The sequence below is a fragment of the Drosophila hydei genome, unplaced genomic scaffold, assembly GCF_003285905.1.
Source record: "Drosophila hydei strain 15085-1641.00,03,60 unplaced genomic scaffold, DhydRS2 tig00008139-arrow-pilon, whole genome shotgun sequence".
NCBI lineage: Eukaryota > Metazoa > Arthropoda > Insecta > Diptera > Drosophilidae > Drosophila > Drosophila hydei.
In genome coordinates this window covers 1,814,192-1,828,233 of record NW_022045847.1, presented here as the reverse complement: position 1 = coordinate 1,828,233, position 14,042 = coordinate 1,814,192, and the positions used below count along the sequence as shown (strand labels likewise).

The window sequence follows — 14,042 nt, the reverse complement described above, 5'->3', positions numbered from 1 at the left end:
ATCATGGAAACTGTTCTAAATTTAACATTATTTTATTTTGTAGGAAAAATGTTATTTACTAGAAAATAACAAAATTCTTGTGAGTTGAGTTAGAGTAATTGAACAATGCTCTCCTTCAAGTTAGAATATCTTGAAGAGATCTTTAGGAAACTAGCTAAAGGGGACGTTAAATTCCTTTTAACTGCCAGCCAAATTGTGGTATTATGGAGTCTTATATAGTACATGAACGCCATTTCTTGGTGCTGTTACAGTTACTGTTAGTTGTTGGAGACATTATTAATAGCATACTTTTTAGGACTGATGTTGATTAATGAAATAAATGATTGCATTTCGTTAAGAATTATAGACAATTGCCAGGGGCCTCAGCCTTAAGTTTGCCGCTTTCGGACTGCTCAATTTTCCTTTGGACCACCATATATGAAAGAGTCCGAGTCGTTGTTATCAACGGAGTCTCTATTCATTAGATCGCTTGCATTCGCATTTACTTAATGAATTTATCCATTGGCAATTTTACATCCAAGACTTGTAGAGTCATCCAGTGGCATTATCTTCAGCGACATAATATTGTATTTCTTCGCCAAAGGACGGCACAGACAGTTAGAACTGTGAAGAAGATTTGCCAAAGAATATGTAGTATTTTTGTTATATATGGAAAAAAGTACTGTGGGTGAAGGTCTGGAACCACTCGTATTGCTCCAGTTTCGTTTGTACCCACTCGCTCAAGAAATAAACGCGGACGGGTACATAGTCGCCAACTTCATACTCATCGGAATCCTCGTTTGGGTTTCTGGCGCCTCTCTCGTTGGACAGGAGTACATCGACGACAATGGTGGCATGCAGCAGGTACGTGACGCCGTTGGCTAGAGCACAGACGGCCTGAAAGTGCATATAGGTAAATAATGGATGCACTGGCTTCTCCACACCCAAGGCGTCATTAACATAGGCGTGCAATATGTTGGAGTCCGCAACCTGCAGTGTCTTCAGCGAAATGCTTACGTACAGCAGAAAGCCAACCACGCTGCGGACGATTTCTTCGCACAGCGACAACGGGTGTGCCGTGCAGTTGTTGATGCTCGCGAAAAGGATCAGCACCGTGAAAGCGTAGAAGCAACCACAAAAGAAATAGTGAGCCACTTGCCTCTGGAGTGATAAAGCTTCCAAGGGTTGCGATAGAAAGCCGCGTATTTGAAGGAACATGAGCACCAGGTTTAATACGGTCTCTATTGTGTAAAACTGAAATAGAACCGCCCGCATTATTACTTGATCTTAAATACTCTTCTCCGATACGAAGCACACGTACACATGTATGCACACACATATATATATATATAAATATATATATATGTGAGTTTAGTGTTTTGTATTCGTGTGTAATGCTCGTCTGACAGTTTGCGTACAGTATGTTTGACACGCTTTTGTTGGCTCCAACTGCTAAGGCAGTTGAAAGTGCTTCTCGCTCATCATAAAAAAACCACTTCACAGTTGCCCCGTTGCCAATGTTGTGGCTGTTCTTCGGGTTGTTGTTGGTCCTCGTCGTCGTCGGACTGCTGCTGGTGGAAACAGTAGCAACATTTTGCTGCCAGTTTGATGTTGTTGACGGCCCGTTGACGGCGATTATGTTGATGACGCGCAACACACCAAGACCGCAACGAATTTACGCGCAATTCTCCATCGCTCCGCCAACTCGAGTGGCAAGCGGTAAGCATTTGTATTTAAATATACACAAAAAAAAGCAGCGAAAATGTTAGAACACATTTAGTTGAAACAGTTAATAAATACTATACAAACGCTATCGATCGCATTTCATTATTCCTCTCACATTTCGTCGTCCAATTGCAATGGCAGCCATTATTGAAGTAAACTTGCCATTGCTGCCAGTGTTGCCACCTCTGCAATTAAACTGAATGTTATTTCGACTGTAGACATGATTTTTGTTCCTCTGCTGTTACAGAATTAGCTATCGAATGGGTAGCAAAACAGAGCGGTCTCCAGCGTAGCTTCAACTTATGTTGATATTTTCTGTCCTTGCTTCATTTTAATTTAATTAATAATGCCTCCTCGGTGTTTTTTTCTTTCTACTGTATCAATTGGACAATCGGACTTGGAATGAGTTTTTAACATTTTCGCGCTGGTGTATGTTGATGGCCAAAAACACTGAACCCACACTCACTGCAAAGGCAACAACAACAACTATGCAACGACAGTAGCTGCAGGAACATAACAAATCAGTAGCCGTTCCTGTTGTTGTAGCGGTTATTGGTGTTGTTGTGGCTGGCAGCCGCTGTTTAGCCGTTGGATGTGTGCAAAGTAAAAGGGTTAATTCATTTGGCTACAGTTGAAGAGCCATTCTGACTGCGTCATCTTGCCAAGAGACGTGTCTTGTGGCTTTTGCTGTTGGTGTTGTTTTTGTTGTTGCGGCTGTTATTATTTGCGGTGGCGGCGGCTGCGGCTGCGGATGCTGCAATTTTGACAAGCGTACAGCGCTTAAGCAAGTTAAGTGGTTGCGAGCAGCACAAAAGCCGTTCGGCGTTTGCATTTTGCCTTTGCCCAAGTCGAATTCCAGGGATTAACACCGTCGACCAGCATCTAAGCTACAACACAGTAGTCGACTCAAGCCATTGCCAACGTCATCCTGAGCGTCAGAGTCATAATTAGAGCTGTGCCGCATCGTTCTGAATAAGTTCGGTTGAGTTTGAAAATGAACTAACTGAGTGGTTCAGGGAGAATGCGTTCATTTGAGCTGTTCTGTTTTCGATTATTAATATCGGAATAACTAACGAATAGTAATCGCTCATGACTCACTCATTAGTCTATTAGTCTATTATTCATGCGTCACTAATAAAATTGAACTAGCGAACAATGTTCACGAATCTCAAATGATCTCAACAAATTGAACTAGACTGATCAACACTATTTATCCAAGCCAAGCTTAAGCACGTGTTATTCCCTAGTGGTTCTTCACGTCTCCATCTCTCTCTCTATCTCTGCTTCTTTATTATAATTGTTATTTTGATTTGTCATCGTTTTGTGTACACAGTGCGGCACACGTTACCCAGTCCTTAAAAGGGGCGTGTGTACTTGCATGTAATGTGTATTAATGTGGAATGTGGCTCAGCTTTGGCTGCTTTTGCAATTAAGAGTGTTAAAAACTCTTATGTAATTGTCCGGGCTACCAAAACGCTCCAGTTACGCCCACAACCCAGGGGCCTGGCGGGCCACCTGCCATTACAGTAAAATGTAAGTGCATAAATAACAATTACAGCTGCACCAACAGCACCACCGTCAGCAACAACAACGAACGCTCAGGTGTCAATTGGGGGCCGCGCGTTGTCCGGCGGCCATTTTGCAAAGCGCATTTGCTGATCGCCATATATATATATCGACATATAATGCCCGTTGATTATTATGTTTACACTTGGCTTGCAATTTCATGGGCTGCAATCATATTGGACAACAGTGCTGCTCCAATATAATGAACCACTCGAGCCAAGAAATCTCAATGCAAATCAACGGCAATTAATAATTCATCGCCCGCTGGGCTCCTAGCATGGCGTCATAGCAATTATATGGCCGGGGCTGAGAAGAGAGTGTCAGGGAGAGAGTCTGAGAGAAAAGGTAGAGATATCAGAGGGAGAGCAGTAATGTAAATGTACAACGAGGGCTGCCTCTATAGTGCTCAATGACCAAAAGATGTATTGGTTTTATACGCAAGCAAGCAGATTTAGACTTACCATAACTCATGATATAATATAGCAATAAATGCACGACCATTATTTAATAAGAAAAAATATGAAAGTAAATAAACTTTAAGAAACTATAATAAAATATTTTAAAATTCTTATCAGTCCACTGAATTTAACATCAGCTTGAACACTATGCAACACTGTTCACCATCATTACTTGGCATCGATATTCGATAGTTCGTGTCTATCGCTATTATTACAATGGATAGATAGCAGTTTAATTGCTTTGCGACTTTCTTCAAATTTCAGTACTTTTTAGTCCATGCTCGTTTATCTGTCCATATCTCTGGCTATATTCAATAAAATAAATTTAATATGCAAAACAGCCGGGCAACTGCTGCAGTGGCCGCCTGTCGTTCAATATCAGCAAATTTGCAATAAAATATTTGTCTGGCTCCGGTGTCCATTCAAAGTCTGCGGCTTGGTCTCAGCTCCAGCAGTGGGTCGTCGAGTGTTGGCTACTGAAAATTATTTATTTGCACCTTTCGCCGCCGCCACCGCCACCGTCGTTGCTGCCGCTGCCGCTGCCGCAGACGTCGCTATCGCTTGTCTGCACCGCCTCCTCCATCTCCATTCTGCCTGGATTGCCCCAGTTGGAGCTGCATTTCCATTTGCTTATCAAATCGCTTGCATCGTGCAAGAGAAATGCAGGGCAAATATAAATATTAGTGAGCTGGCACCTACGGCTGCCGGGAATGGAGGGGCGTCAACACATACACCGATATGCGATCGGTCTACGAAATTAGGCGCTAGCAAAAACCAAAAGCCCCTTCGGCTATTCCAAGCCTGTCTCGAGCATGAAAAGTGTGAAAACGAATTAGTGCACAGGCAACAGAGCAGCAGTCGGCATTGCATCGCGGGGCAAAGCGTGTGGGTCGAACATGTAGTAGGGCAGTAAGGCGCGAAGAGCGACAAAGCGGCAAAGCGACAAAGTAGCGGAGAGGGCATTTGAACCATCAACAAAAGCTATAGACAGTTGTGGGTATATAAAGTGTACCGTGTGCTTCTCGAAGTACTTTCTTGAAGATAAATACTGACAGAATTTTCTATGTGAATATTATATACTAGTATCTAATATATAATATATTTATATACTAGTACTAGTATCAGCAATTCGTTCATTGAAATTAGTAAATAAATAGTAAAGAATAACAGCCAGAAGGAGTCGTGGCACAGCCCATTAAGTAATGTATGTTCTTGATCAGTTCGACGATCTGATTCAGAGGCCTGTCAGACTGCCCAGCAGCTCTCCGTCTGTCTCTAGGTATGAACGCGTCAATCTCAGAACCTCTTTAGCACGCGCAGAACAAGCTTACCTAAGAAACCCGACAGCAATTCCCGTTTCAATTTATTGTTTAAAAACGGTATCAAACTTCAATTATTAAATAAATAAATTATATCTCGTACGTCATTGGAACTAGTTTCCCAATTTTGCATTTATTTATTTGCATTTGTTTTAGTTTTGATTTTTATTGTATTTATTATTTATTATTTATATTTGACCACATGGTTCAAACTGAAGCTCAGCTGCAAATATAGCCAACATGTGGAAGGGCTTGCATTTTTACTAGACTGATCAATATATTCCATGTGAATATTTCCTTCAGAAGTTATTAATCAAAACGTGTATCCAATATGCGATCAAGTGGTTTTGGTTGGTAGAGGCGACAGCCAACAAGTTCTAGGTTCAAACTATTGAATAAATATTAAAAAAAAAAGCAGATAGCACTGGGTTTAGTATATCTCCTAGTCGGGCACTTACATGTTTTTAATATGAATTTAGGATTATTAAGCAACAGTTGTCAAATATTTGAAGCTCAAATCTTTTACCCAAAGTCGAACGAGAGATCAAAGAAATACAAATTTCTTAACATGAACAATAGCAAATGATAATGTTAATGATAGTAAAAATGTAATACAATTTGGTGCAGAAAAGCAGAGACGACTATAAATTCGATTTACCACGATTTATTAGTTGCCTGAGCAGTAAAATTTCTGCAATTATGTTTACATTGAGTGACCTGAACTATTAGAGCTATTACTATATAGTTCATTGAAATATCTAAAGTTGGGCAAGTGCCTAGCCTACCTGTTAAGTCGGGCTGCCAGCTGCATGCTTGGAGTGGAACTCTCAACAGCTGTTTGATTTGCCGCAACAACTTATTCGAACACATGTTGCATGCAGCTTGTTCTGCACTGTGCTCCACAAATGCCAATCAAAGTTGAATTGTCACTTATACATGGGCGCCCAATAATTATAACAATGGGTGGGCCATACACACACACACACACGCACACACACACACACACAGACCAGACACACGCATACTCATGCACACACAGCTGTAAACTGTGACATGTTCACAAATTTGTTAGCATTCCACGTTGTTGGCCGCTATGACAAAACGGCCGCCCAAAAGCGATGAAGTTGCCATGACAAATTTCGCTGTTGAAAATCGTGTTGCGTGTTTGTCGGAGTCCGAGTCGTAGATGGAGTTGGAGTTGGAGTTGTAGTTGGAGTCTGAGGAGCCACATTGCGTGGCGCATTGCGTGGAGTCGTGGCCACATATTGACAAATCACCACATGGCGGGCGGCCAATTAGCAATTGAACAGCAGCCGACGCGGATGCCGCCGCCGTGGTCATGGCTAAGCAGTGAAAGCACAAATGGTTGATGGTGCAATTGATCTAAAACATTTATTGCTGGGACTCGGCTTGAAGAAATATGAACTGCATATGCTGCATGTGACTATCCTCGAGAGGCGTTTCCAGCAATTCAAGCGTCGACTGCTTGCTAAACTGCGTGCAGGAGGAGGGGGAGGAGGGAAGGGAGTAAGAGCTCTCTCTCTCTCTGTCTCATATAGCGCATTGATGCTACTCACATTTAGCTCGAACTCCTGATGAAGGGGCTCACCCGCCGGCAGATAGAGCCCTAGGGGCGGAGTACCCAATCGCTCTATGCACCGCATATTGAAGAGATGAAAGAGCAGTTTGCTCGTCAGCTTTGTGCAGCCGATTAAATAGAGTTGGGTGAGCACCGGACTGCCATTGACGAAGTCCACCACCTGCTTGTCGGTGAGATCGGTGCAGTCACAAAATGCCGCATAGCTTAGCATGGGCAAGCTGCCCAGGGTGGTGATATCCTTGGCCCCGAAGTGACAATCGATCAGCATGAGGCCATCTAAGCGTCGACAGCGCTGCAGCTTCAGCTTGACCAGCCATTCGACATGGCCCAGGCGGCTGCCGTTGATCTGCAATGTTTTGATGTCGTTGGTTCGGCGGTCCAGCACCAAGGACATGGCCTTGAGTATCTTCTCGGCTGTATCCCCTTTCTGCTGCAGCTCGAGAAACATTAATTGAGGTAGTTGACAAATCTCCGAGGCGGTGCACTCGGTGATGACTGACACGGGCAGCGTCAGCTCCTGCAGCTTGGCACATTTCGAAATTCCGCTGATATCGGGCGAGCCACACCCTAACATTTGCAGGCACTTCAAGCGGTCACAGCCCGACCAGATTGCGGCGAGCCCCTCAGTGGAGATTTGTTCGTGCAGTGTCAGCCACTTGAGCTGGCCGAACTGCTCGAAGAAGCCCCACTGGATGGGCATGTGCAGCTCGAGGCGATGCAAATGTGACAGCAGCTTCGGCAGCGAGTGCAGCGGCCACTTGGCATAGCAGTCGCCTTTGCTGCTATCCCATTTGATCACGCACTCGTTAACGCCGGGCAGCTCCGAAATGCCGCTACGCTCCAGCAGATTGAGCTGCTCCTGCAGCTGATCGCTGTTGAAGCGCACACTGCAGAAGTGGCGGCGCATCTTGCGCAGAAATTGCTGCAGTGCATCGCCGAGCAATTGCTTTTGAAAATCTTGAAAGTCGAGACACTTGTAGTTCTCGCGCCATATGGCCACCAGCATCTTGGGCAGCTGCCGTGAGTTGCGTCTCACTGCCACCTGCTCGTCGATGCTGAACTTTTCTAGCACTCCGAGCAGTGCTACGGTTGCTTCCTTGCTTGCGCGCTTGTACTTGACCTGCACCGTCTTTGGGGTCGCCGGAGCGGCCAATGTGGAGGTGCTCATTGTGGGTGGGGCTGCTTTATCCTTTGTATGAATTTCTAAATTAGTGTAGTCGAGTGGATTACTGGAGAGGATTATTTGATGTTGTGTAAGAGTATATATGTAAATAGCTCCTTTTTTTTGTGCTTCAAGTATTTAAACGTGATTTTTCACTGCATGCTTTGATAGCCTCTTATAACAAAAAAAAAATAAATAAATAAAAAAAAAATAAAATTACAGCTTATATTTATTAAATATAAATTAATATATTTAATATTTAATTTAAACAAAAATTAACAAATATATAAAATTGCATTTATATCTATAACCCACTGAGAACATGAGAACTGCATAGAAGAGCACTGCTCCAAATTACATTTTGTTTCTTTAATTACATACATTCATACAAAGATACATCAATTTTTACATAAAAATTGAAACAGAAAAGGGAAATCGCACAAGGCTTGATCAAGCAGAAGTTGAAGAGCTTTAATTTTGATATGGATGCAGCTGACACCACAGCTCCACTAAAAAGTCTCCATTCCAGCCATAATCAGCAGCTGGAGTTGGGGCTGCGCCCATGCGATGCCTGTTAAATCAAATCATCGAAGACAGTAGCTCAGTTTGAATGGCTTGCACTTGTTGTTTGCCCTGGGGGTCTTCAAATTACCAGATGGCTGGATGGGCTGAACGGGCTGGCTGGTTGGCTGGTAGTTGCTGGCTGCCAGTTACCTGTTGCCTGTTGCCTGCTGCTAATAAAGCCGTAAAATTAAACGCCAAGCGGCCAGTGATAAACGCCCCAAAGATGTTTTGAATTGTTTATTTGCGTGCAAGTAATTGCAGCTCAGCTGAGGTCGAGTATTACCCCGGCTTGAATCACTAAAATTAAATATTGGGTGCGTAATCAGCGGCTTCTAACGAGCTGCCATTGCGGGCAGCTCAGTCATTTGATGGGCGTGGCAGCCGAAAGGCGGCATTTGTCAGCGTTAATGAGCCGCTAATAAGAACGCGCTGCTCATCAGACATCAGGCAGCAGGTGAAGCATTGATTTCGATAGCATCTAGGCTATGCTGTGCTAGCTGGCTATAAGCTCCACACTCCAAAAGAGGCGTCTTTTGGCTAATGGAAGTATTTAAAGCGCCAGCAAAGGAAACCCAACATCAAATAGAATTGCACCACATTCCCAAAACTAGTTTTTGGCCAAAATATCAACGCCCCAAATGTCGGACTATATAAATATACAGCTAAATATATTTATATTTTGTATTTATATTTATATTTATATTTATATTTGTATTTATATATACATACATGTTTCGTAACTATTTCTGCGTCTGGGCCTTTGTCTATTTGGCTCACTCGACAAGGCAATAAATGCTTGAATGGGCCAAGTGGACAAAACGCGTTTTGCATAAAGCTTTTAAGCCATGGCTAGAGATGCAGGCTAGGCAAAGACAAAAATAGATATACTTTAAAATGTTTTTATAACTAAGCAATTAATATTTATATTATAATAATATTTTACTTTCATGTTACATTTATCAATATTAAATCAAAATTAAATATTTTGGGAGTATTAAAAAAATTGACATAATTTTGATTCGAATTGAAATTCTTGTTCTTGTTCTTGTTCTTCTGTTAGGAATTATTTAATTATTTTTTACATTAATTATTTTAACTTAATGCAAGTATTTCATGCAAGTATTTCATGCAAGTTTATTCATATATTAAAACTTTTCTTTGAACCCATTGAAAATGAGAATTGTTTTGTGAACATGTTTTTAACATGCAGAAGGGGGCGTGGCATGTTGGATAAAAATTCTTCTTTAACCGAGTTGACTGAAGTTATATCAGTTCAAATATAAAAATCCGCGCTTGTGTGCTTTCGTTGCAATTCGTGACCACCAAAAACTTAGAGGTGGTACCTATCACCTTAGATATGGTACATGCATTTATCGATATATCATATCGCATTGTAACAGATGATATTCTCTAACATGGCAGACCCATGTAAATATTCGTGATTGGGATAAAGAGCAGCGTCGAACTAGCCATCTTCGTCTGTCCGTCCGTCCGTTCTTCTGTTCGTCTAGAGACTCTAAATTAGAAATTTATACTAGTGTATATCATATGCACTTTTCGGGTCGGGTCGTCTCGACAAGAGTACTCTGACTTGTTATTGAGTCACCAAGAACAATAAGCTCAAAGCTGAGCTTTGCTTGCATCCTAAAGAAACTCTGATGGAGATAGGCAAATATTTTTCTGATTTCTGTTTAAGCTTTTAAAATATTTTCACTGATTCACACAAATTGTTAGCATAATAAAAAAGTTATGCTTTTATAATTTGACTAAATGGCGAGAGATAAGCCACAATCAGATGAAACGATGGAGAGCTTTAGTTCTTGTGCAGCTAAGATCACGATATTAATTTATTTAGCTGTCAGTTGCCTGCATGAATATTTATTCTTTTCCAGAGGCTGAATAGCCGTTTTCTTTGTTAATGGAAAAGTGCAATTTGATAGCGACAGTTTTGTCGTCTGGCTGGCTTTTATCTCAGCTTAAGGCACATTTGCACATGTGTTCGAGCTGTCATGGACTAAACAATTGCAAAGGCAATGACAGCAACACGAACAGAGAAGCAGAAAAAACATTAAAAAATAAATCCTTAATTAACTTGCGTCAGAGCTGTTGAAAAATATTAATAAAACATTTCAATTTCCCTGTACGTATTTTTCTTCATTTCATTTCATTTCATTTTACCGCAAACCATTTTTCCGACTGACATTTAACGAGTTGACGTCGAAGTTGGCCCCAAACTTGTTTCTCGCTTCGGTAGCCGGGGAGTCCGAGCGTCTCTTAATTGATGCAACAGCAAAATGTTTTGGAAACAAAGCAGAGAGATATGAGCACGCAAGTGCCATAAATAAGAACCAAAATGAACTGTGCGGCTCATTAGCAGACGTCGCCGCAGCGAATGTCCAAAAAGTAGCGCGACACTAGACGCAGAGCTGTTGCCCTTGTGGCAAGTGCCGGCCGCACGCTGGCCTCCTGCCTGGGGGCGCACTAAAAGCGAATCACCTAGGCGCCAATCGAACTCCAAATGAAAACATTGCCGCGTCTCATTAGAGCCGCCCAGCAGGGCTGGCCTGCCTAATAAACAAAAATTTGAAACGAAGTTATTTAAATTTGGTTAACTGCCTCTACTTTGTAGGGGGTACGAATGCCTAGCCTGACATACATATAACCTCACGGTATTCGGAACTAAATTAAGGCAAGTCCAAGTGAACTTTGGATTCCTTTTACATTCCCTTACGCCCGCCAGAGGAGTTGTCTTGTTAGCTGTTATGCAAGTGAACAATGAAGATTCGGAATTATTTTAATTTCTTGTTAATTGCAATAATGAGCGTACTTAATGTTAATAAGTATGATAATGATAATGATAGTGTAAGTCTGAAAATGGGATTTACGAATATGGCATGTCATGAGAAGCCTTGACAATAGCCAAAAGTTATTTTATAAGAATTTGAAGCAAAGGCGACGCTAGTTCTGCATAAATTGTTTCATTCAATTCATCTGGTCCTTCGAGTTGTTACATTCCATTCATCTGGTCCTTCGAGCCACTCAGGTAAGATACTGAAGCTCGCTTAAAATAATAATGTTTTATAGCTCAATTTAAATTAATTTAAATAAATTAAAAAAATTCAATTTTTGAGGTTTTTTATTCGCAGGCTACAAAAACTGAATTTTATCTTTATAGTCTTAAGACTACACTAAGACACTAAGACAATATATAAATATTTTGCAACATGAAAAGTATTTAAAGCACTTTGGAATCCAATTGGAATACTATTAGTGCAAAATATATTAATGAATTAAGTTATTCAATTTTATTATATTCCACTTACACTCAATAAACTTTTTACGCTCTAACAAAAAATAAAAAAATATTATATGAATATTATATGAATGTGTTTTAAGTATTGGAGCTAAAATTCTTGAAGAAGAAATTAATGAGCTCATTTTTAAATTGTAAAGTGCGTTGAAAAGGTAAAGTCGCATGGAAAGTATTATTTTTTGTTACATAAATGGAATGTTTCTGAAAACGCGATTTCATCGAGGTCGTCACACTTCACGCTTCAGAGACTCGCTTCGAATCGCGCTGTTCACGGTTATTGGACACGCCATTTTATCACTCACGTAGAATCGCGGCCATTTTGTTTTGGAGTTTTGGGCAGCAGTAGCGTTACGTGGCTGTGCCTCCAGAGACTGAAACACGCTCCAGATCGCGCGCTCGTTAGCATTGATTTATGCGCCCAATTTGTGGCATATAAAACACGTATTACTGAAGAGCAAAGACTAAGCTCAGCTTGCTTACTCTCATCCAGGATGATGGCCGCAAATTGAATTGAAAATGCGAATTGCAAACATTTTGTAGCTGAGCTAATGATCAACCATTTACTTAGCTAGTTTATGACATCAGCAACAGCAACACCAACAAAATAATAACAACAACAACAACAACAACAGTGCAAGCGCATCGCTCTGTGGTTTTATGATTGCGAACGCCAAGGAGGACAGCGAACAGAGACGCCAATGGCGAAGCGTGTGTGGCATTTATGGCGCCTGTCATGTCAATGAACAGGACAGTCGGACAGACAGAGCGACCAGCCGGCCTTAAGCCTGGTGACAAAGTTGCGACAACAGTGAATGGTTCACAATCAAACAACTTGCCAGGAGTTGCCTCCATCAATACCACCAGCACCACTGGCCCCACCACATGTCCGCTCGCTCGCTCGTCATGCTAATTGCCATTTACACCTAAAACCACAATCAAATTGTAACAAATTCCACGACAAGTCTATGTATTCAAAGCCCCAGACACGACTCAATATATACCCTGTAATAAAGTAATAAAATAGAACAAGATACAAAGTATCAAAATTATTAAAGCTGATCTTTCCATGATGCGACCCTCAGTACGAATATACCCGTTTATTAAAATATATTGAAAGTTCTTAACTATTCTATACATATTCAGAATATTCAATATATAAAGGTTCAATAATATTTGTTTACCCTGAACCCATTGAAAATGGTAATAATTTGGTGCAAATGTATGTAACAGGCAGAAAAAGTAGTGGAGGACCCCATAAAGCATATATATTCTTGATCACGATGACGAGCTGAATTGATCTAGCCATCCAGCCGTCCATCCGTGCTGAGTGTCTGAGCCACAAAAGCTAGAGACTCTAATAAGAAGTGTATATCATAGACATCTTTTCTTTATTATTAACTCATCCTATTTCCTCATTTCGATAACCTATCTCATTTCCTTCTAATCGATCAAATCGATAATTTGGCTTAGTTTTTTAAGCCTAGCTTGAAAAACATAAATGTTTTAGACATCAGATTTACTGGATAGGTTTCTGTAATGACTATAAAAATTTTGTGAATTTTGAATTTTAGATACCTCCCTTTTCCCAAACAATTCACAAAATAAACCTATTTCAAATATTAGAGACTTGTGATTTGGCAAATACTTAGCAACTGAATGCCATAATTATGGCTTTAAAATTTCATTACGAAAATGTATCTATAAGAAAAGTTAATTTAACTACTTAAGTTTCCATTGTAAAGTCTCTACTGAGGCCCAAGCTCGTGCTTATGCATGTGTGTGAGTGTGTGTGTGTTGCTTGCAATGTGTGTATAAAATAAACGTAGACACTTTGCAGGCTTCAGGGTATTTTCTAGTTGAGCCGTCCAGACTCAGGCACTCTCACTTGCTTTAATTAGAAGCTCTGAGCAACATATTTGAATGCAGAAAAAAACCTAAATATAATTATTAAAGTGGTTTGTTCTAGCAGCTATCAAAATGATGTTCTCTGACCTATATCAAAGATAGAACTTAACAGTTGCAGTTGCTTTACGCTTGTATCCGAATGTCACATAGCTTAGATGCTTCCTAGTTAGACTCATAATCAATGCATTTGAGCACAGGCTCAGGCACCGGCACTAAAATGTATATGATAGCTCTGCAAGGTATACCCAACACGGCTCAGCAGTTAACATTTTGATAATAGTCGGCGATTTTACGAGTGCTGTCAGACCTTTGTCAGCGAGCAATCGTAAACTGAGCGGCTACGAAAGATGATGGAGCTTGAGCTTGGGCTGATGTTACAAAGACAAAATACCAGAAAAACGCCCGAGCTATCAATAAAATCGATTTTAATATGTAAATGATAGACAAAAGA

At 40.9% G+C, this 14,042-nt stretch overlaps 2 protein-coding genes across 2 annotated transcripts; both read right to left on the bottom strand.

The window, feature by feature from the left end:
* Positions 1 to 642: 642 nt before the first annotated feature.
* LOC111601327 lies at positions 643 to 1,254 on the bottom strand. Its single transcript, XM_023317856.2, has one exon. It carries the CDS (start codon positions 1,252 to 1,254, stop codon positions 643 to 645), a length of 612 nt encoding a protein of 203 aa, XP_023173624.1.
* Positions 1,255 to 6,229: 4,975 nt separating this feature from the next.
* Positions 6,230 to 7,969, bottom strand: LOC111601315. Its single transcript, XM_023317840.2, has 2 exons — positions 6,625 to 7,969; positions 6,230 to 6,541 (listed from the first exon to the last, which is right to left on the bottom strand). The coding sequence occupies exons 1-2, from the start codon at positions 7,813 to 7,815 to the stop codon at positions 6,440 to 6,442; spliced, it is 1,293 nt and encodes a 430-aa protein (XP_023173608.2). The 5' UTR covers positions 7,816 to 7,969; the 3' UTR covers positions 6,230 to 6,439.
* Positions 7,970 to 14,042: the final 6,073 nt, after the last annotated feature.